This window comes from Wyeomyia smithii, chromosome 1 (genome assembly GCF_029784165.1).
Source record: "Wyeomyia smithii strain HCP4-BCI-WySm-NY-G18 chromosome 1, ASM2978416v1, whole genome shotgun sequence".
In the NCBI taxonomy this organism is placed as follows: domain Eukaryota; kingdom Metazoa; phylum Arthropoda; class Insecta; order Diptera; family Culicidae; genus Wyeomyia; species Wyeomyia smithii.
Window position 1 is genome coordinate 140,773,735 of NC_073694.1, and position 24,793 is coordinate 140,798,527.

At 42.9% G+C, this 24,793-nt stretch overlaps 1 protein-coding gene across 1 annotated transcript; it reads left to right on the forward strand.

Annotated features, from left to right (window-relative positions):
- The first annotated feature begins 15,724 nt into the window (after nucleotides 1-15,724).
- On the forward strand, nucleotides 15,725-21,085 carry LOC129717243 (uncharacterized). Its single transcript, XM_055667099.1, has one exon. It carries the CDS (start codon nucleotides 15,725-15,727, stop codon nucleotides 21,083-21,085), a length of 5,361 nt encoding a protein of 1,786 aa, XP_055523074.1.
- The last annotated feature ends 3,708 nt before the right edge of the window (nucleotides 21,086-24,793 follow it).

Genomic DNA, 24,793 nt, shown 5'->3' on the forward strand with positions numbered 1-24,793 from the left:
TTTAATAACAATAGAAATGGTTCTGGTTTTTCCTATAAATGTCACCAAGTTAAAAATATGTAAATGTAGAAAAATTTCTAACAAACCACTTTGTGACAATTACTAAAATTTTGTATAAGGCTCTAAGCCCCGCCTTTTCGACGCTTTTTCAACATTCCTGACCATTTACGGAACGTATTCTTCATACGAATATGAATCTTCTCTTAAAGGTCACCAACAAGTCATTGGTGCGGACTGGGAGAGCAGTATGCTCAAAACAGAAGTGTAGAAACTTAAGCAGGTATTAGACGAAGCGAATATTTGCTATTTTTGGTACGAATTTTATTTGCACAAAACAAAATCCGTACCAAAAATAGCAAATATTTGCTTCGTGTAATACCTGCTTTACACACAATCAAGACCGGATTTAGGTGCTGACGAGCAAAAAAAACTCTTCACTCCGGCTTCACGTCTGCCCTAGGAGCGCCCCTCGAATCGGGTGGCCCGGGGCATTTGCCTCCTTTGCCCCCCTCTCAAATCTGGGCCTGAACACAATTACGGAAATTATAAGCATGTCACTCACTCGCAATAGGGATACTGCCTGGAATATGAAGTGCGGGAGCAATATCACAAAAGATCAAATGTTTCTGGTCGCAGTGATCAGTCCATAGACGTCGCAAATAAATTACGTTACGCTGAAAATCTAGATTTCTGGCCCCGGTGTTATACATGTTGTCGTCTACTATGTGAAAACAATAGGGATTGAATATATCTGCCACAAAATATGTTCGAGCTCTACATTTTTTTTTGTTCTACATATCATTTGACACGGCATAGTATAAAAAAAATGTTCAATGGCGCCAGGTAAATCTAGTGTCTTAACTTTCAAGGTTTTTTAAGAACTAAAAGCAAAGTTTTATCTTCGCTGCCGACTATGAGCTTAATTTATTTATAGAATTAAAACTAACATGTTTTTAAATCGTTGGTTCATTGTTTACTGGGTATCTTGATGTTCCACTGAGCCAGGAAATCATGGAAGGTTTGTATTCCTCGGGCCCTGTCGGATTCGTGCGGGTTTTTATTGGTGGTTCCAAATCCGGGGTCTAAATGTGTTCTTGCCGTGTTGTGGGATGTAGGCGGAAGAGAATGGGACTAGACTAGGGCATGGATGAATTTTAGGAAAACGTATATAAGGGCCATGTGAGGTACACGCAAAAGTTGAACTGTGCGTAACCACATTAATATTGCGTCTTTCTAGAGCATTTTTTGTACTATTTCGGTGCCAGTACAACGAATGTGTGTTGTTCATAACGTTTAGTGCTCTAGCAAATGTTCAATGTATTGGACGGCTCAAAATAAAAACACTTTTGAAGTATTAAGGGGTTACCTTTTACCTTTTTAGTTTCCAAAAAATCGAATTTTTTTTATTGCATTATCTTGAAGTACAACATCTTGAGAACATTTTCACAAACTTTTTATGAAGATCTGAGCAATAAGGAGAAAGTTAGAGCAATTTGCAGCGCGCCCCGCCACGGCCGCATAAGATAAACTTGAAACTTTATACGCGTTTATCTCGGAATGGTGTTTCTCAAAAAATGAACTTGCTGTGATCCTGATTGCGGGAAAACTACTGAACCGATTTCTTTCATCTTTTTTTTAAATTTTCGTTATTAAACTCGCCGGTCCTTGAACGATCGCTTTTTGAAACATACAGTTACATTTTGCCGCAAAAAAATTTTAATGCAATTTTTACGCGCATTTTTGTGAAAACCGTTCTCGTTTGCACTGAAAACAAAATACTCATAAAAGCGATCGTTCAAGGACACGACACGCTTCTAAACTAATGAAATAATATGAGTTTTTTTCATTTCAGTTGACTCCAGTAATAATTGGAATATCTCAAAATCAAACGTATTTTCTTGTTGTTGATAAACTGTACTTTTAGAAAAATATCACTTTGATGCAATAAAAATGGTGCTATGCACTTGAAAATAAATCAAACTTCCCTCAGTTTTTTCAACCAAAAAGGTACTGGTATTGGTACTGGTAATATTTTCCAGAATGCTGCTATCGTTAAAGCAGTGCAAGCAGTAATCAATACTGATGATTTTGGTACTGACTAGGTTAACGCAAATATGAACTGATCGATTCACTATCATGAATCCGGTCATTCAAATCAATATCAATTAAAAAGACATTGGATTTGTTTAAAACATTTTGCATTTAACGACGACTCTGGTTTTATTCATATGCATTCGGTTCCACGTTACTGGCATTAGCGTCAGTAAATTCTGTTGCAACAAGGCTCGCCATTGGCTGTTTCGGTTGCTGACGGTGATTAGGGATGCGCGAGCCTTTAATACGCACTGACTCGCGAAAGTTACCAGCGGTTTTTTGAGCGCCCCAAAACTGATCGTTTGCCCAAAACCGAAGTCCACCGAAACACCACGAGTTTTGTGTATATTATACATATTCTGATTTCGATCTCTGACAATGTATTCATTATGCAACTGTAGCGTTATCCTTTTGACACATTTGTTGTGCAAAGCCAAAGCATTTAATGTGCGTTTCGAGAGGACACATCGGATGATGTAAGCTTGAACTTTTGCGTGTAGGTCAATGTTCGCCAAAACATCACGAACAGAAACGCTGCCTATCTCTGGCCTGAAAGAAAGCTATTAATTTAGACCTGGCATCACGGTGTACAGGGCATGACCAAACAGCGTTCTCTATGCCTTCATAACCTTCACCACATGCAAGGATACCACTTTCCCCGAGCCCAATACGACGGAGATGCGCATCAAATCCATAGTGATTGGAAATAAGCCGAGACATCACGAACATGAAATCTCGACCTAGATCCAACCCCTGGAACCACGGGGTCGTCGATACCTTGGGTATAATGGAATGTAACCAGCTTCCCAGTTCCGCTCTGGTCCAAGAATTCTGCCCACTGATGATCGTATTCTGACGTATAAGTGCCAAAAATTCATTGGAAGCAACTGGCTTTTCATAAATTTTACCGTTTGTTGCGCCCACCTTAGTCAAAGAGTCTACTTTTTCATTGCCCGGTATCGAGCAGTGAGAAGCGACCCACACTAATGTAATCTGAGAAGATTTCCGAGCTCTACATTTGTTTACTAGGGTGAGGAACTTCCTAATCTGTGGCTCCTATTTCATTTAATAGTCAAAAAAACAGGCCTCAAACTCTTGAGTTTTGATCAATATCAACAATTTCATTTACGAATATACAAACTACAAAATATAAATCATAGAGAAATCTTTGAATAGACATTTCTTAAAAAAACCCAAAACCAAACATGTTGAGTTTAAAATGAAGTAGTTCATTTATGCGCACACAAAAAACTGCATTGATTGAGGTAAGATAAAATATATGGAGTTCATATACGACATACGTAATACATACGACATGACCGTCGCCTATTTCATTGAATTTTAAGAAATATGTGCAAAACTACACTACCTAAAATAAATTCTTCCCTAATTAAATTTCCTTGCATTCTGATTTCGCCGATTCCATATACGGACTGCTGCGAAATTCTCCAAGCATAAAAACAGTTAGCACCAGCGTTGCTAAACGAGCGAGAAGCAAATTATATCCACTCCTTTCTGCTCGAGACTGAGATGTGTGCTACGCTTCTCCAGTCGTTCGCACACACACTTTCGAGAAACTCTTTATTATCCATGCATTTGCCAGAGCGGCAGCCAGCATACAGCCGCTCGCGAATTCTCTTTTGCTTTTTTACTCACGCCAAATACGCGAGTACTCGAATAAGAGTACTTGACTAGGAGTGCTTGAAAAAATGTGCCCGAAAACGAAAATGCTTCGTTCACCGACTCACGCATGCGGCTTGTCCATCGCTAAACTGATGCCAAGCAGTTTTGCATCGTGCACCGACGAGCGAAAGTGGGGTGATAAATCTATATAGAATCGCATGCTTGAACGTGTATGATATTCGACCACCTACTCGCAGTGATGCCACAATTTCAACTGTATTTCGAATCTCAGAAAATCACCTTGGTGGTATTTCAATCTGTATAAATATCTGCATATGTACTGGACATATCCCTCAAAATAAAAAACACAATTATGCACACGTTTATGCGTAACATATAAATATAATTAAACCTCCAATACGCTCAATAGCATTTGAGTTCTATTTCGATTTTCAACTATATCGAAAAGTTTGTTTCGCGATCCACGAAAATCAAAAAAAAAAATCTGTATAGTTCTGTACTATTTCCAGAAAATCTGTAATCTGTATATACAGATATCTGTATAAAAAATACGCAAAAATCTGTATAGTACTGAAAAATCTGTATATGTGGCATCCCTGCCTACCCATCGAAATATTTTTTTCGCCACTCCGCTTTGTCGTACCTTGTCACTCCGTATCGTCATAATGCGTCTTGACGGTTGTGCTCGCGAGAAAGGGAGGTACACGCGAGTGGGAAAGTACGCGAGCGAGAGTGCGTGTCGGCCTATGAGAAAACACGCAAGCATCAACGCTCGGTAGTGTGAAATGAAAAAAGGAAAAGAGAATGAGAAACAGTACGACAGGAGTATCTCTAGTGTGAGATTTCGGTAGCGGCGAGAACGCCACTTGGAGTATCGCATGCTTTTTGCGAGCGAGTTTAACAACGCTGGTTAGCACACACGAAATTGGTTTAATGGTTCGTTTACAAAATAAATAAATAATAAAAAGATCAATTAATTTGAATATTTTATCAGCAGAACATTTTTATACTGGGAGTCTACCGCAGAAAAATCGAAAATCAGCCGTCATTTGCAGTTTGTAAAAAAAAAAAAGTAGGAGGGTGGTATTCAAGACACGACCGCATGACGTTGGACTACGGTATTCTTATATTCCATTAAAACAAATAATAGAGAGAATTGCAACTCTAGTATTTGCTGCAATTTTATCTAACAGTGCATTTCTGGATGCTGAGACGTTAAAACGTTATAAATAATAATATATACTAAAAGAATGGATATCTTTTATTTAATCGCTGTCATTTCATACATATTCGAATCAACCCTTTGTTTGCTGCACTACCAAGACAATCATTTAATTGAGCGAATTGGTAAAATTTTCCTATCTAAGCAAAAAGCAAACTTTACGAAACTATCTGAAATTGGAGCCCAGAACGATTCAACCGAAAATTTTAAATTTGAAAATTGTTTGACATTTAATCGATAAAACTCATGCTAGGTTAGTTCCAGCCCAGCATATAACTTCATGTATTTGAAAAAAAAAAACGTTTGGTTCAATAACTCAATATAGCAAGAGCTCAATCACACGTTTTTCGGTAGTTGTTATCAAGGTTTGGGCGAGTGACAGAAAAATATATTAACTTCTTCAGTTGTGATTTAGAGCATTTCTAATTGTTTTGTTATTTTTCACGATAGCGACAAGTTTGTTTCTTTCTCTGTGTGCGAGAAACAAAATCAAAACCGCGCACCGAGAAACAAAAACGAAAATTTAATGAATGCTCATTGAGAAAACTTGCAACTCTTTTTACCAATAACTTATGATACTCAAAAGAACCCGTTTTGATCTAAATCAAATTTCTAGTAAATAAGTGTTGATCATTCATAGGTAGTAATTTTTCCTCGATGAATAAAGACTGGCTGAAGAAGTTAAAATCGCTGCTGTAAAATCAAATTCACAACTGTGTTCGTTAAGACGTTTTAATATTTTCAATGACAATAATAATCTTCGATAAACACCCGCTATAGTTATTCACACACATGACATAACTATCTAAACACGCGTTAAAACTATTCATACACACGCTGTAGCTATAGCTATCCATACACACGCTATTCCTTTCCATACATCCGATACAACTATCTATACACACGCATAAGCTATCCAACCATGTGCTATTACTATCCATACATACGCTATAACTAATCATTACACACGCAGCAGCTATCCACACACAAGCTATAACTATCCGTACACACGCTGAAGATATACACGCAATAGCCATAATATGCTACACATGCTAGTGTCTTACACACGCTATAGCTAGCCATACACACGCAACAGCGCCATCCCTATCATCACAAATGTCATAGCAATACAGATGCACATACGCTATATGTGCACACTGCACACACACCCAACGTTTTCACCCAACGATATCTGAATTGGATTACCGCTGGTGGGGTCCAACTCAGATCGAAGGAGCACCGAACTGAATGAAGAAATGCAGCTTCCCACTTCCTCCGCCGCTGCTGCCTGATACCACCGCTCTGGTTCTGCTGCAGCTCAGTTTGGCCGCTGGAATCAGCCACCGCTGCTGATTATACAAGACCGGCCTGGTGGCCTTTCACATGTTAACTGATGACTGCTATGAGACGACACAGGCTATTATATAGCCCAAAGCAAAAATCCATCCGCGAGCAAACAAGAAGCGAGCTTGTGATTGGTTGAATGTGCACGACTTTTAACACAACTTTTAACTAGTTTAGTATCGAAAACATATTTAAGTTATTATATGACAATCTTGCGCAATATTTCCCCTATCAATCAAGCCATTGGTGTTTAGAATCTGTTCAGTGGTAATGATAAAAGAAGTATTTTAAAACGGTGTTGAAACACCTGTTGCAGCTACCGAAAGCGAGCTCGCTATTGGTTGAAAGCTGTGAGACTGTTTACAAAGTCAGATCGGTTGTATCCGTTAGTGTCGACTGTGCTTGTGAAGAGAGGTGGTGATTGGTTTCTCGGTATGATTTAGACAATCGATGTGATTTATCAATTTTTCAATAGTGTATCTCGAGAAATAGGTTATTTTTGTTACATAAATTCAACCGTAAAAGAATTTCTGATCGGTTGATGCCAAAACCTCGAAATTCTGAAAAGAAATGACTGATGTATAAGCGCTCAAAACCTGACCACTTTTCCCTGGTTTTCCCCGGTTGAATTACTAGAATTTCAAATTCAGGTGCCTAACTTCGATATAGACGTTAGTCCAACGTCAAAAAAACAATTACTCATGTTCGTTCGAACTCAGCGCAAAAACAACTGTTGAGTGTAACGTTTTATTTCGTTCCCAATACGAAATGTTACCCAAACATCCGAACAGAAAACTCCAACTTAATCGGAAAGCCGCATTGGCTAGTGTTAAGCTTCGAATTGTTGCGCTCTTCGTTTGGAGAAACAATCAATTTTCGCGATCATTGCTGTGCTCTCGCAGAGATGTATTACCAATCTAGTGAAAAAAACATGTGTATATACCTATCTAGCTGTCAGCTGTATTTCTCTCTATCAAATCATGTTCGTGTAAGTGGGTATGTGAGACTCGGTAAATTTCGCTCCATAATTTTGGAGCAACCGGAACGATCAGCTCTTTTCGGTTTCAGGCGAATAATTTTCTTTTGTGTTAAAGGTTCCAAAGTCATTTTTATCCCTCGACAAGTGACGCAATCAACGGAAGATACTCATTGTTTTGCATGGCTGTCATCTATTACTCGCGCTGCATCCCATGAAGGAAATCCGTGTCACTTAAAGGCCTTCTTCTTCCTCGCAATAACGCGCCACACCCACGAATGGAATCTTTCGAATGCACTACAGCTTCGCATTAGGCGAAGATGAGCGCCGTTTTCACTTTACTCCTCTGTGAACCGGGATGTTATTTTTTCACATTTTTATTTAATTCGGAATGTCTAGATGTGACAAAGAAGACGCGAAATATGTTTATTTATTCAAAATCCGTGATGTGTCCCACATTGTCGCCTGCTGCGAATATGCTCAAACCCACGGCGTTCGTTCCTTGGGGCGTGTGGAGTCGTAGTTCGTATTCGGGCAACAATGCAGTGGAATGACGCTACGCCCCTCCTTTGATGGTGTTGTCTCGGACGTCAACCAGGATGGATAATTATGTGGCTAGCAGCGAATTGCTGTGTCGTAAACAGTCTAGCTTTTCCGCCAGTTATTAGGAGCTCACCACCTTACACACGGTGTTAAGTGAACAATTATTCAACAATAAAGCCACTGTTAAACTTAGTGAAGATTTTCGCAACAATGAAGCGACTGTTAACGGAAGCCGGCGTTCCAGATGTAAAAATCAAATCTGATTTGTCGAGATGGTTGTTGTAAAACTGAACAATTTCCGGCAAAAAATGGGTCATTTCTGCGCTGCTTTGGTGTGACAGATGATGAATGACCTGGGAAAGACCATTGTATTCAGTTTTCAGAATGTTTTAATAATAAGATCGTTAATTTTAGGTTTAATCCCACAAAATCATAGAATTGTTCTTGATTACTTTACTACATTCAAAGAAAGTAGTTAAATTTATTGAACCTACAGTAAATGTTTAACATTACTTTGAAATATCTACGTTTCCTACACTGCCTCATCTAAAGGCCATCGCCATTGATCGGTCATTATTTCAAGTATCAAACGAAATCGAAAGCTGCCAGTAAGGAAGATACGGAAGAGTAAACCGAAAAAGAAATCAAGACAAGAATCTTAATTACATTCTAATCTCCTCGTCATGGGCGGGGAATGACCGACCGTGCTACACATCTCGCGAGAAGGCATTGACCTCTGCACGAGGGAAAAGCTGCCCGGTGGAAGGCTGGAGCTTGGTTCGACGGAAAGTGGCACCATATTCGCTATCAGTATATTAATGTAGGAAAGCAGATGATACTTTCGAAATGCGATTGGGATCAAACAGAAAATAATACGGGGGAGAAAATTCAACCAACTATGAACCACGCGATGTTGCGGCATATCGCTTGAAGTCTCATTAGCATGAAGCGATTTCATAGACCGGTTATAGTTTTCACGCTATTTTGCTTTATTATATTTGGCTTAAAAAAGTTAGGCTGTGGTAGGCTGATTGGTGGTTTAACGATTATAAAAGTTCAAAGAAAGTGAGATTCAGTTAGGCTGCATTCAGAATTTGCATGATTTAATTTCCTTGCAGTGTGGTCTCGCACAACTATGTGTATATTCAGAATCATTTGATTGTTAGTATGGATTTCTGATTGAAGTTAGGTATGGATTTTTGATTGAAGTACACTATTATCACTTTTTACCTAAGTGCTGTAGCCACAATAAATAAATCATATGTATATAATTGTTCGTATGATCTGTATAGTGCTCCGGCAAGGTTGCGGATAATAGTTTTGACTGTTACAATAATATAATAAAATTTTTCAAGGAGGTAAACCCTATCCCTTAGTTGATTTATATCGTCTCTAACTCCACGATTCAATTGAAAATCACACTAAATTTGCACATTCAATGTTTGCGTGTAGTTATAATGTAGATATTATTTAGTCATGTGTAATCTACGAATGAAAGATTCGTTTTTTCAACGGAAGGCGAGACTCAATTTTAAACCTGTTTTTGATCGGCAAAAATCGACAGTGACATTCGACAGTTAACTTCGTCCGAGGAAGCTGGACAGAAAAAAAAAACAAAAATTCCCTTTGGTTGGCCCGAAATATAAAGCTCTGGAAAGTCCAGACGAAATCTGGAAGGTCGACATTGCTGCGTGAGTATCTAAATATCGGAATGAAGCGAAAAAGAAAGTGAAGGAATAGCCAATGAAGAGTGACACGCAGCAATGTGCAGCACCTCCTGCCCGCGCGGATGACCGATAACACACCACGATTTCGATAGTATTCGGGTCGTCGACACTTTCTACCAATTCTGGGCTGTGGTGGTGGTATCGGCCTTTGCTGTTTCCCCTCCCACGATACACCCCAGAAGGTTGATAACGGGGTGTTACTTGTGGTGTCTTCTGTGCGAGTGGTCGAAATATGTATAAATATAATTATAATGAGCGAAGCCGCTGGCAATGTAATGTGGCACAAACAGCTAACGATTCACATTGCGTCTGTTTTGAGGTGAAATTTTTATGCTACCGATATACTATCTTGAATGGAATGAGGGCTTAGAGAAGATATCTTGATATACGAATCATTCAAAGCTCCATCAAAACGAAGGATATACTTTGTACGACCGAACCTTTTTTGGTTAATTTTCTTTTGGGTCTGACGAAAATAGATGTACGTGATTTGCTCCCCGGGTCGGTGCTAGATATTTACTTTCATATTAGCAACTGTTTTACCACGAATCTATTACACAGCACGATAATTTGTTACCTAACAGCATAGTGACAAAATTTCCACCGCAAACAATAGTCCGGCTAGGTAACAGATAAACATATAACGGCCAATGGACAGCCATGTTTAAGCGCAAAATGGAAGCAACCAGCATTGGTGCGTAAGCAAGAAGTATTTACGTCATCATTACTTTTTTTTATTAACGCGGTGTGTCTTTTAGAAGTAAATGTTCAAGAAAATATGCTCAAGCATCTTAAAAATTCATCCTACACAATTAAGACGCCACCTTTATTTTTTGTACCCACGGGTATGGTGTTTAACTTGAACAGTTACAAATTCAACTGTCATTATTGAAAAATTTGCGATATTTGTATGCATCGAAAATCAAAAAAAAATTGACTGAAAGGTAACTGTTTTAATATCCAGAATTTGTTGAAAATCTTTATAAAACCTTGAACTTTTTCAAGTTGTGGAAATTTCTTCTATCGAGTTAAAAACTGTTGGCTGCAGATGAAGGTGTGTCAGTACTGGTCATACTGACTCTTCTTCCAACAAAAAATTATTTAAAGAAAAATTTTCGTGAAAATTGTTTTTGATCAGCGCTTCAGCAGCCTAAAGCCGTGGTGCTTTGTGCCGTACTCTTCTCTGTCCTGGGCTAATCGTCGTCAATTTACCTGGCGTATCGTCATTCGTAGACTCGCTATGACGGCCCCACTAACAGCGACCACCAGTCGATCAGCTATAGCGTGAACACGAGGCGGCAAGCGACGGGTAGGGGCAATACCACAACCAGTCACGGCTGAAAGACATCGCACTTTGATGCCCATGTATTTGCGGAAGTAATAAATTGGGATCTCGAAGGGGGGAGAGCCCCCTGAGTGCGAACCGACTCATTGCTACACTATCGCTGGCGTGCGGTGCCTCCATGCCTAGATCTTGTCAGCCTAGAAATGGAAGATCACCAGCATATTAGTGGACCGACGCGATAGCCGACCTCCACATGCGCATGCTTTCGCGCGAGGCGAAGGATGCAACACGCGCGCACCGATTCACAAAGATCGGAGCGCCAGGTACCATTCAAATCCGCTAACGTAACGCTTAAGATCGCGATAAAGGCTAGTAAACGAGTCTGCTTCGGTAGACTTTGCGAAAGTACCAATACGAACCCATGGGGTGACGCTTATAGGGTAGTTACGGCCAAGACCAGAGACTCGTCAGCCCTGGAAGAGCAATCATCAGCGATGATGGAGCGGATCATTGAGGGACTCTTGTCACACCACAAGCCAAACCTTTGGCCTCCGGCTGCTGAATCACCACAAATAGCGAGTGACGGCATCCGTGCAGAGGTCGAAGAGGCGGCAAGGGTAACGAACGGTGAGCTCATTGAGATCGCAAATTCCCTTAAGGTGAGCAAGGAACACGGAACCTGAGGGAATCCTGAACCTGATCATTAAGATGGCCATAAAGGTAGCCCCCGAGTTGTCTGAGGCGGTAATGCAGAAATGCTTCGATGACCTTTTTTGCGTCCCGATCACCGCAGGGGTACCGCAAGCTTCAATTATGGGTCCGGTACTGTGGAATGCCACGTATGACGGTGTGCTGAAGCTGAAGCTCCCAACGGGAGCGGTGATTATGGGCTTTGCGGACGATATAACTCTAGGCGAGTCAGTCAGCTAGGTTGAGTTGAAACCCGCACTATCCATACGCGTAATCGAGTATTTAATGCACTCCAGCAAACTGGAGTTAGTGCATTCTAAGACAGAGGTCATCGTAGAGAACAACAGTAAATCGGAACAGAAGGCCGTGATTAGTACCGGTGGATGCACTATCGCCTAAAAACAATCCTTGATGATCTTGAGGGTAATGGTCGATGACAGGCTCACGTTTGGGAGCCACATCGACTATGCCTGAAAGAGAGCTTCCACGATTATAGCGGCATTATCGCGCATTATGTCAAATAGCTCGGCAGTATTTAGCAGCAGGCGGAAGCTGCTAGCTAGCGTGGCAACGTCCATACTCAGGTATGGCAGACCCGTGTGGTCGAAAAGATTGGGTACTTCCACTTACCGTGCGAAACTGAGAAGCACCCACAGGCTCATGTGCCTGACGGTCGCATGCGCGTATTGAATCGCGCATGGCTGGCATGATGCCCATCAGCATCATTGTCACTGACTCATTCCGGAGATAGCCGGATGAATCGAGAGGCTCCATGCGGAAGTTAACTACCACCTGACACTGATACTATCAGGCCATGGCTGCTTTGGGCAATACCTGCACGAATTTAGGCTCGTGCAGTCCCGATGTGCGGGCGTGAAAGAAACCGCTGTACATGTGCTATTCGTTTGTCCATGTTTCGCACAGGTAAGGAGCGAAATGTTGACAGTGAGCGGTTGGATACTACTCCGGAAAACATAGTGGGAAGGATGTGCGGAGACGAGAGCACCTGGAGAGCAGTAATCACAATTAGGCATCAATCGTCGGAACACTCATCGAAATGCCAGTGAAGGCTTACCTTGCCAGGTCATTATATACTAAGGGGGTGCACTAAGTACACTTGCCCTACTCCCTGAAGCAATGCCTAACGGTGGTTTCACGGAGCTTCGGGTTCAAGAAAAATGGAGGAACGTATACTCGCTTCAATCTGGTCAAGCCACTTAGCAGAGGGGTCTGTTTCTGGTGTCGGTGGGGTCCTTGAAGAGAACCGGTTGTGCGGTAAAACGGTCATCCGGAATCCTCGCGTAATTTCCGGCCCATCGCAGCCTCTCGACTTTCGTTAGGGGCACGATGGGAATCTCTCGAAGTAAATTCTGCAGCTCGTAATTCATGTCCCTGTGCCACTCTTCGCTTTCGGTTTGTACTCCGTTGAATATTGTTCGCGAAACCAGTGTGCCAGTGTGCTTATGTTCTTCGTGAGCAGCGTCACGATTTAAAGTCCATAAAAAACTACATCGTCAGTTTTGTGCGGCGCCGCATAGTCCTGAACCCAAGCGTCCTGCGAAGACCAAAGTAGGCCCGATTTCCAGCTTGAATATAGCGTTGGAGCTACTTACTTGTGGTATTGTCGACGATTACCAGAGATCCCAAGTATACGAACTCATCTACCACTACGAGTTCATCGTCGTTCAAGAATCAGTACGTGGGAGGCGAAGTTTGGTTTCTGGAGCCTCTGTCTTTCATATACTGAAATTTAATTTATAATTCTTCTGCCGGTCCAAAGTTTTTCGTAATGACGCCGAGGGCGTTAGCGAAACTTCACTAATAATCACGTCTCTCGTTTCGATGCCCGCTCTTCGGTTTACACCCTCAAGAGCAATGTTGAACAACGTGCGGGGTAGTCCATCTCGCTGAACCGGAAAATACTGCTCCGCTGCTAGATCCTATGCGTCCACCGATTGTCAGACTAACGGAGCAATCCACTGCTGGTGACAAACGCTATCTATGAAAGCACGGCTGCGTGATCACAAAATTATGGATACGGTTCGAACTTTCCTTGCTTTCCTGCATGATCAGCCAATAACGGTATGCATTCGAGGAATCACCAAAATTAGTGCATCGGTGATGCTGGCAGCTTAAGGACTACCAACTGACTTAAACCTGCTACGTGAAATTTTCCTGGACGTACATGAAAAACTGGGAATATCACGCGATGACGCTTTAGCAGACCTGCAGTCTCATCGGACATCGTTATCCAGTGAACGAACACACCGCCTACAACAACTAAGAGAAAGCACCGACAAATTTTACAAACCGAGTTTTCGGAAATAACACCCCTTTCGATGGGAAAGAAGAAGACTTACAGGTAACACTCACCAACCCTCAAACATCGTCAACCACCATATCCCCAAAAATTTCTTCACCAACACAAAATGCGACTGAAATTTTGGTTTATTGTCCAAATTTCAATCGCATGAAAGGCCGAGCTAAAATGAAACAAATTTACAACAATCTTCTAGGCTCATCCTTTTCAGTCATATTGGCGACTGAAACAAACTGGGATGAAAGTGTCAAAAGTGAGGAAATTTTTGGAAATATGTTTAATGTATTCAGGAATGACAGGAATCTTCAAGAATCCGAAAAGAAGTCAGGCGGAGGAGTCCTCATAGCGGTCTCTGTGAATTTTAATTCAGAACTGTTGCTGCACCTAAATTCAAAGAATTCGAGCACATTTGGATAAAATCGCACATAGCAGGTGAAACACACGTATTCGCCTCTGTGTACTTTCCTCCACATAACGCTAATAAAATTACGAATGAAAAGTTTTTTAATTGCGCAGAAATTTTTTTATCTGAACTACCTCCAGAAGTGAAAGTTCACATCTATGGGGACTTCAATCAAAACACCGCTGACTTCATCTTGGACCCTGAAAACGAAAGCATCCTACTCCCAGTCGTTGGAGATAACATCACTTTGCACTTCATGTTTGACGAAATTGCTAAACTAGGTTTGAACCAGATTAACCATTTAAGAAACCGTGAAAATTGCTATTTGGACCTACTCTTAACGAATATCCATGAAGATTTCTGTGTGACCGAATCAGTTAACCCACTGCGGAAAAACGAAAATTTTCACACAGCAATTGAATATTCTTTATTTCTACATGAATATCAAAGACCCAACGACTGTGAGTATGAGGAAGTCCTTGATTTCAAACTCGCGAACTAAGCAAATATTAAAAACAAATTAAACTGTGTCAATTGGCAACAAATTTTTAGAGATGAAGGAAACGTCGAATCATCTGTTAGCGTCTTTTACATAATTCTGTACAACATCATCTCTCAAGAGATTCCACTGAAGAAAAAACGACGCCACGCTAACACTAAACATCCAGTCTGGTTTAACAAACAAATAAAAAATTTAAATAACCGCAAACAAAAAGCCCACAAAATTTTCAAAAAACACAATAGCAGTGAAAATCTAGCAATTTACTTGGAAATATGTGATCAACTGATTTTGCAATCAGTGAAGAATTTAATGCAAAAACTGAACTAGAAATTAAGTCTTGTCCAAAGAACTTCTTCAATTACGTCAAAACAAAACTAAAATCAGACAATTTTCCATCAATAATGCAACTCGATGAACATGTTGGTGATAACTCGGAGAAAAATTGCAATCTCTTTGCAAAATTTTTCCAGGAAATCTATATGTTAAAGCCATAATGAGTAGCCGAACCCTATTTGCTGCAATCGCGAGCGAGAGTGTTTTCGCCCTGCATCGATGACGTCAGAATCCACAATTTTTATCTCTCTCATTATGCGAATCAACTTCTTTTGTTAAACTCCCTATAAAAACCCCACATTGTACATCGAAACAGCTAGAATTAAATATTGTTAGAAGTAACCACGCACGCTTTTTATTTCATCCCGCTTCTTGAAGTTCGCTGAAAGTGTGTCCGCCTCGTTTGTGATTTCCGCGCGATTTTCGGACCTCACGCTAACATATGGTCCTTCGAACCGGATCGCGAACGTTTCGCCGCGAACCGCGTGTTCTGTGATCGCTAGTGCTCATAAATTGGCCCCGTCGCCGCCATACAGGCCCCGAGTGCTTCTGCCAATTGGCATCTCAGTGGTGTAGAACAATAGTGTGAGAAAATCTGTGGAAAATAACTTTTGGACAATAAGTGCGCGAAATCCACAAAGATGGATAAACTCGTCCGCGAACGAAAATCGCTCGAACCGCGATTAAAACGTATTTCGGAAGCATTGGAGAAATTAAGAGGCACAGATGCCGAAGAAGTTGATGTGCAAACCGAACTAGACGCCCTGAATGAGGTTTGGGCTGCTTTTTGTGCCGTGCATAAGAGAATACTAGATGTTGGTGAGGACGATAAAGCCTATGAAGATGCGGTGCAGCAGCAGGCGAGATTTGAATCGTACTACATTACATTGAAAAATCGTTTGTTGAAAATTCTGAAAGCAGTGAAAGATCGCGATAACGCTGCAACTGAGCGTGCTGCCCATCCTGACATTATAAAGCAGCTTGCCGATCAACAGGCAGAATTCCTGCGCATGATGTCTACAAGCATGGCCGCGCCGTCCATTGTTAGTGCCGTCACCCACCCCAACGAAGCTACAACTCTATTGTCTGACTTAAAGTTGCCGCGTATGAATATGCCGGTCTTCAGTGGCAATTACCTAGAGTGGCAATCTTTCTACGATTTGTTCGACAGTTTAGTGCATAAAAATGTGATGCTAAAGGACAGTCAGAAGCTCTATTTCCTGAAAACGAATTTGGCTGGTGAAGCGGCTTCCTTGATTTCGCATTTAAAAATAGAGGATGCTAACTATCGAACTGCGCTGGACAAGCTAAAAACCAGGTACGACAAACCACGAGAAATCGCTAATCAACATATAAAGCGATTCTTGGTTCAGCCTACGCTTACGTCACCGTCTTCATACGGTCTACGATCATTGCATGACGTATCTGATGAGGTTATAAGAGCTTTGCAGGCGATGAATAGGGAAGATCGAGACACGTGGCTTCTTTACATTCTCAGCGAAAAGATAGATCCGGACACAAAGCAGTTGTGGTGCCAGAAGATAGCCGAAATGGATGAAGAAAACATCAATCTGCAATGCTTTCTGAAGTTTATAGAATCTCGGAGTTTCGCTCTTCAGTCATCTCAGCCTCCGAGAACAAAAACTAATGTGCCCTTCAAACAACCTTCAAAATTTCAACCTGCATGCAAAAACGCTAGCGCATTTGTTGCCACGAATAGTACGTCCTGCAACGTATGCAACAAACAAAACCACCAATTATACCAATGCGGTAAGTTCCTTCATATGAATCACGAGGATCGAATCGCTCACGTTAACCGTATGAAACTTTGCAACAATTGCCTGAAAGTTCATCCCGGTGAAAGATGCCAATCAGGTACGTGCAGAAAGTGCAATTCATTCCATCACACTTTACTGCACCCGAATATGCCATCCACAAACACACACTCCACCGGTCCGGCGGTCATGGCCCCGGCAAATCCAGGACTTTCAGCCCAGTCTTTGATTTCGGCCCTCGACTCACCAAACGGTCCCGATGCATCGAATGTTCTTCTTGCCACCGTCGCTATCAACGTGCTGGATAGCCATGGACGTCCGCACGCCTGCCGTGCCGTTTTAGATTGTGCTTCCCAAGTCAATTTCATCAGCGATAAATTGTGTAGGAAACTCCGTCTCAAAACGCAAGCAGCCGACCTGAACCTCGAAGGCATCTCATCTACCCCAGCACACGTTGACAGATGTGCCGATATAACCATCTCCTCACGATGCACCGATTTTCGCACATCCACGTCGTGTATGGTGTTAGAAAAAATCACCAAAATGCTTCCTTGCAAGCCTGCAAATATTGTAGATTGGCCTATTCCCGGATCAATTCATCTGGCTGATCCACTATTTCATCGTCCTGGCGAGGTAGAAGTGCTACTGGGAATAGAACTCTTTTTTCAGCTGCTCGAGCCTGGTAAAATCACCCTCAGTACCGACGGCACTCTACCTACACTACAAAATACTAAACTCGGCTGGGTAGTAGCTGGCCGTTACAACGAGGTCAATAATTCGTATGGCTCTCACACTCCGACCTGTCTCCTCGCCTCGACCGAGGATACTCTCTCTCAGCAGCTACGTAAGTTTTGGGAGTTTGAAGAGTATCTCCCAGCATCCAATCATCTTACCGAAGAAGAGCAACTTTGTGAAAAACATTTCTCTGATCATACTATACGAGATGAGTCAGGAAAGTTTGTCGTTCGTCTCCCGTTTTTACGCGATCCCACCCAACTAGGTGAGTCGAAGCAGATTGCTGAGAAAAGACTTCGCTACTTAGAGAAAAAACTCGATCGTAACCAACAATTGAAAGATGAGTACCATGCGTTCATCCGCGAATATATCGATCTTGGGCATATGTCACTCGTTAGTGCTACCAACACAGATAGCAAATCGGTTTATCTCCCACATCATTGCGTGCTCAAATCAACCAGTTCGACCACCAAATGTCGAGTCGTTTTTGATGCCTCGGCAAAGACGACGAGTGGTCTCTCATTTAACGAGGTGCTCATGTGCGGTCCTGTTTTGCAAGATTCACTGATCAATATTTTAATTCGATTTCGCTTTCCACCGATCGTTCTCGCAAGCGATGCAAAGCAAATGTATCGAATGATATGGCTGAACGAGCTTGATCGTGACTTGCTTAAAGTCTTGTGGAGATGGACTAATGAGGAATGCATTAAGGAATATCGTCTAAATACCGTCACCTTCGGAACAAAAAGTGCATCATATTTGGCTACAAAATGTGTGCAGCAGCTTCTAGAGTCGTTTCGACATCAATATCCTGTAGCTGTAGAGAAAGCGGAAAAGGGCATTTATGTCGATGACATTCTGACTGGTGCTTCGTCAGAGGCAGAAGCAAAAAACTTACGGCTGCAGTTGACTGAAATCTTTGCTGCCGGTGGATTTCATCTCCGGAAGTGGGCGTCCAACAGCGCAGAAGTTTTAGAAGGGGTTCCTGACGCCGATTTAGAAGTGAAAATTCCCATTGATGAGAATCCAAACAGCACCATCAAGGCTCTTGGAATGCAGTGGCAGCCGTGCAGCGACGAGTTCCATTTTTCATACCAGCCAACCGAGATCCTTCAGCCCACAAAGCGAATCATTTTATCGCAAATAGCCAGCCTTTTCGACCCGCTTGGCCTTCTATCACCAATTATAGTCAAGGCAAAGCTGGTAATGCAGCGAATGTGGGAGCTGAAGGTGGCTTGGGATGCGACTCCCCCCGGTGAGTTAACCAAAGGTTGGTTAGTTTTGGTGCAAAAGTTTTCGCTTCTCAATTCTTTTCAGATTCCGCGAAGGGTAATCGACATGCGGAATTGGTCTCGTCTCTACCTGCACGGCTACTGCGATGCATCCGACGTAGCAATGGGTGCTTGCATATACATCCGAGCCGTAAGCGATGACAACAGAACTTCGTCCCATCTTCTCTGTTCCAAATCGAAACTGGCACCAATAGGCAACAACAGAATGACCATACCCCGATTGGAATTACGTGCAGCAGCCATTCTCGCACGATTGATATCAAATGTGAGAGAAGCTCTTTCTTCTACTACTTTCCACGAGATTCGGGCCTTCTCCGATTCCAAAGTTGTTTTAGCATGGCTGGCTGGAGGTGCTGCAAGATGGAAGACCTTCGTGGCGAATCGCGTGGCAGAGATTTCGTCACATTTACCTTATATCAACTGGGCTCACGTAGGCACTCTCGACAACCCAGCTGATCTGGTATCGCGGGGTGTGTTTCCCGATCAACTTCAAGCAAACTCTCTTTGGTGGCATGGACCAAGCTGGGAGGCAACGACGATAAATTGCGAATCACCTTCAATCGACAATCTCAATACAGATGAGCGACGGCAGATAGATAGAGAGCAGAGAACTACAGCCGTGGTGTGTTTGACTGTAAACGACAAGCGTTTTCTGGATGATATGATGGCCCGGTACTATCCGAATCTTCAGCTTCTACTTCGTGTAACCGCCCGGATGCTCCGTTTTGGACACCCTGAGTACCGTGGTTCGCTTCGTCTCGCTTCAGATGAGATAGATTTCGCTTTGGAAAAGTACCTTCAACACGTACAGCAGCAACATTTTTCAGGAGAACTCAACCGACTGCGAAGTGGCCTCAACGTTGAGCGTGGTAGCTCATTATATCAGCTTGATCCATTCCTAGATAAAAACGGTATCGTCAGGGTGGGCGGCAGGTTGCAACAATCGGATTTGAGCTACGACAATAAGCATCCGATCTTGCTACCCCGGCACTCGATATTGACTTCACTCATTTTGCTTCACGAGCACAAGGAGAAATTGCATTGTGGCCCTCAGTCGCTGTTAGCAGCTACACGTTTACGGTTTTGGATCTTACGCGGCATTAGTGCCGCTCGCAAGGTGTATCGTGATTGTTTAACCTGCAATCGATCTCGACCAGCACGCATAGCTCAACAATTTGGACAATTACCCGCTGATCGGTTAAAGCCACTTCCCCCATTTTCCATTACGGGAGTCGACTACGCTGGTCCTGTAGGAATCATCGGACGAAGAACACGGGGTGCAGTGTCCTCGAAAGGTTACATCGCTTTGTTCGTTTGTTTGGGGACACGCGCAGTACATTTGGAGGCTGTCTCGGATCTAAGTGTATCATCATTTATTGCTGCATTTACGCGTTTCACTAGTCGGTACGGAGTGCCCAGTAAGATGTACTCGGACAATGCCACGAACCTTAGAGCAGGAGCGAGACTTCTTAGAGAGCTGTACCATCAAATAGATGCAACCGAACACAGTGATGAAGTGAACGATATTTTGGTCAACAAGCGAGTGCAATGGCTTTTTATACCCGCTCGTTCGCCTCATCCTGGTGGCCTATGGGAGGCTGGAATCAAGGTGGCAAAAGGATTTCTCAGCAAAATTGGAGGTAATTATACTTACACCTTTGAGGAATTGAGTACTCTTCTGTCTCAGATAGCGGCCTGCATGAACTCTCGTCCGATCTGTGCTATTTCCGATGATCCCACGGATCCTCAACCGCTTACGCCTGCGCATTTTCTAATCGGGCGCCCGCTAGATGCTTTACCCGAAGTTAATCATCTTGAACAGCAGATAAGTTCACTATCCAGATGGAACTACGTTCAACGTGTCGCCCAGGACTTTCGAGCTCGGTGGCAGTCCGAGTACGTGCTCTCTCTTCAACGCCTTGCGAAGTGGCAAACATCGTCCCCTAACATCGCAGAAGGAGATTTTGTGCTTCTTGTTGAAGATAACGAAAAATCGCAGCAATGGCCATTGGGTCGTGTTCTGGAGCTTTTCCCTGGGACCGATGGCCGTGTCCGAGTTGTCTCGGTCAAAACTGGCAAGGGTGTTTTCCGCAGAGACGTCAGGAAGCTGCGACGTTTTCCTCTTGATAACGACGAATATGTGCTAGGAAGAAATGGGTCTGAAATTACTGCTCGTAATTTGGTGGGCGGTTTATGTTAAAGCCATAATGAGTAGCCGAACCCTATTTGCTGCAATCGCGAGCGAGAGTGTTTTCGCCCTGCATCGATGACGTCAGAATCCACAATTTTTATCTCTCTCATTATGCGAATCAACTTCTTTTGTTAAACTCCCTATAAAAACCCCACATTGTACATCGAAACAGCTAGAATTAAATATTGTTAGAAGTAACCACGCACGCTTTTTATTTCATCCCGCTTCTTGAAGTTCGCTGAAAGTGTGTCCGCCTCGTTTGTGATTTCCGCGCGATTTTCGGACCTCACGCTAACACCACATTTTCCGAAGAAAATCGCGACCGCGATTATTTTGCATTTTATCCAGAATATCCAAGAAACATTGGTGTCAACCAACTTCAGGTACAGGATGTTTTGCAGGGTCTGAGAAATTTAGACCCTTCCAAAGGACCTGGACCTGACGGAATACCTCCAGCACTCATGAAAAATCTTTCGAAGGAACTTACATCTCCTTTGTTCTGGCTGTTCAATATGTCGTTGGGAACTGGAGTCTTCCCAAATATATGGAAAAGCTCATTTTTAGCGCCTATTTTCAAATCTGGGCGTAAATCTGACATACATAATTATCGTGAAATCGCTATTATCTCTTGCATACCTAAACTCTTTGAGGCAATTGTCAATGAAAAGATATTTGCTCAAGTCAAAAATCGAATAACTGACAAACAACACGGCTTCTTCAAAGGCCGCTCTACATCCACAAATTTACTTGAAATCGTAGATTACTCATTTAATGCAATGGATAATGGGAACCATGTTGAAGCTCTTTATACAGACTTTAGCAAAGCATTTGATCGTATTGACATACCAATGCTACTTTTTAATTTGCAAAAAATTGGAATTGAGTCTGGTCTCCTGAAGTGGCTTGAATCATATTTAACAAACAGGCAACAAATCATTCCGCGTCGAACACTCGACAGAAACGGACGTGCAAAGTGGTCGTTCTATTACAATCCGGTCCGTGTGTACGAATAGCCAAACAAAAGAGTGTATTATTCTTTCGAGTTCAAGGCCATCAGTTGACAGTCGAGTCCGTGTCGCTGTGCTGAGTGATCCCACACCCGGCTCACTGCTGGTGGCTGTATTGGTGCTGCTGTACTGGTGCTGCTGGCTGCTTTGGGTGCAGCTTCGAACGATCGGACAACCACTGCTGGAAGGAAGAAGTAAAGAGGTACGTGTTCTTGTCGGCGCTAGTGCGCTAGTGCGCTACATTTAGCGCGATGGATATAGATCCCTCGCCTCCCGTGCCACCATCTCCGAACCCCCCTGACCCTGACCCTTCTGTTACTCCCTCCCCTGTTCATTCTCCAGTCCCCCCTCGCCCCAGGCTTTACCCGGACGGATCTCAACAGAGCAGCTATACTGTTTATTTTCGTCCAAAGGCAGGAGTGAATTCAAAGCGATTAAACATACTGCAAATTTCTAAAGATCTGACGAAGGGGTACAAGGCCGTGACCGAAATTTCCAAGGTCCGACCTAACAAGCTCCGTGTCGTGGTCAGTGATCTGGCACAGGCCAATGCTATCGCTTGCTCTGAGCTCTTCACACGCGAGTATCGCGTTTACATACCCGCACGAGACGTGGAGATCGACGGTGTCATAACCGATTCGAGTCTGTCTGTCGAGTGTATCCTAAAAAGCGCAACCGGTTGCTTCAAAAATACCGAAACACAGGCGAAGATTTTGGATTGTAAGCAATTGCGGTCCATGTCTCTCGTCTGCGGTAAAAAAGTTTACACTCCGTCAGACTCGTTTCGCGTTACGTTTGCCGGATCTGCACTCCCTAGCCACGTCTCGATCGACCGGGTTCGTCTGCCTGTGCGATTGTATGTATCCCGTGTTATGAATTGCACCAATTGCAAGCAGTTAGGCCACACAGCCGCCTACTGCTGCAATAAGGCACGATGTAGCAAGTGTGGGGAGACTCATGCGGAAGATTCTTGCAGTGTTAATGCTGAAAAATGTATTCACTGTGGGGAAAACCAGCTTGAGCTCTCCACATGCCCGGTGTACATGCAGCGCAGAGATAAAATCAAGCGGTCACTTAAGGAGCGTTCAAAGCGTTCTTACGCTGAGATGCTGAAGAAGACCGTGACCACTTCTACCATAACATCGAACCCCTTTGATCTGTTGCCCTCTGATGAAACCGATTCTGACGATTCATCAGCGGGAACATCTTATGCCAATCCTGGGGAGTCTAGGAAGAGGAAAAATGTTTCTTCTCCTAAACTTCCCCGTAAAGGTCCTAAGATTTCCCAAAGTGTAATGAAAAGTACGAACAAACCAAACAGTGCTGCGGTAAAACCGAAGCAAACTCCTCCTGGGCTTGCAAATTTAGAGTCCCAGAAGGAGTTCCCAGCACTGCCAGGAACATCTAAAACCCCAGTTGTTCCTTTTGCACATCCAGTTGATGAAACAAATCTGGATTAGTGAAATTTTCTGACATTGTGGACTGGATTTTTGAAACTTTCAATGTACCCGATCCAAATAAAATTTTTCTTACAGCATTTCTCCCAACAGTTAGATCATTTTTGAAGCAGTTGACTGCCCAATGGCCCCTCCTTGCAGCGATTGTATCCTTCGATGCCTAATTCAACTGCGTATATGAAGGATTCTATCTCTGTCTTACAGTGGAATTGTAGAAGTATTTTACCAAAAATTGATTCGTTTAAAGTTTTGATAAATGAAAAAACAAATGCGATGCATTTTCCCTTTGTGAAACTTGGCTTACTTCAAATATTGATCTCAACTTCCATGATTTTAATATTATTCGCCTTGATCGAGACACCCCATATGGAGGAGTACTTTTAGGGATTAAAAAGTGCTATTCTTTCTATCGTATTAACCTCCCCTCGATTCCAGGCATCGAAGTTGTCGCATGTCAAATGACAATACAAGGTAAAGAGCTTTGTATTGCCTCAATATATATTCCTCCCAGAGCACAGGTTGGGCAACGGTTGCTCTTTGATTTAATAGAACTTCTTCCCTCGCCACGTTTGATTTTGGGAGACTTCAACTCTCATGGTGTGACTTGGGGCTCCCCTTACAATGATAACCGCTCCTCTTTAATATATAACCTTTGCGATGACTTCGACATGATTATTTTAAACAACGGTGAAATGACACGTATCCCGAAACCTCCAGCGCGCCCAAGCGCTTTGGATCTATCCTTATGTTCGACGTCGTTACGGTTGGATTGCACATGGAAGGTAATCCTCGATCCTCACGGTAGCGACCATCTGCCTATTCTTATTTCAATTACTAACGGTTCAACTCGCATGCGACCAATTGACATTCCGTATGACCTCACACGGAATGTCGATTGGAAGTTATACGAGGAAATGATTTCAAAAGCGGTCGAGTCGATTCAACATCATCCACCACTTGAAGAATACAATCTCCTCGCGAGCTTGATTCTCGACGCCGCGTTGCAAGCCCAAACGAAGAAATATCCCGGCGTAACGATCAAAGAACGGCCTCCCACTCCGTGGTGGGACCAAGAGTGCTCCGATGTCTACACGCAAAGATCCGACGCGTTTTTGGCCTATAAGAAGAAAGGTATACCTGGCGACTATATACGGTATTCGGAGCTTAATACCAAGCTTAAAAGCTTGGCTAAAGCAAAGAAACGCGGATATTGGCGTCGGTTCGTGAACGAGACGTCGAGGGAGACATCGATG

Excerpts from the sequence above, each read along its gene's own strand:
- LOC129717243 (XM_055667099.1), top strand. The coding sequence starts at position 15,725 with ATGGATAAACTCGTCCGCGAACGAAAATCGCTCGAACCGCGATTAAAA.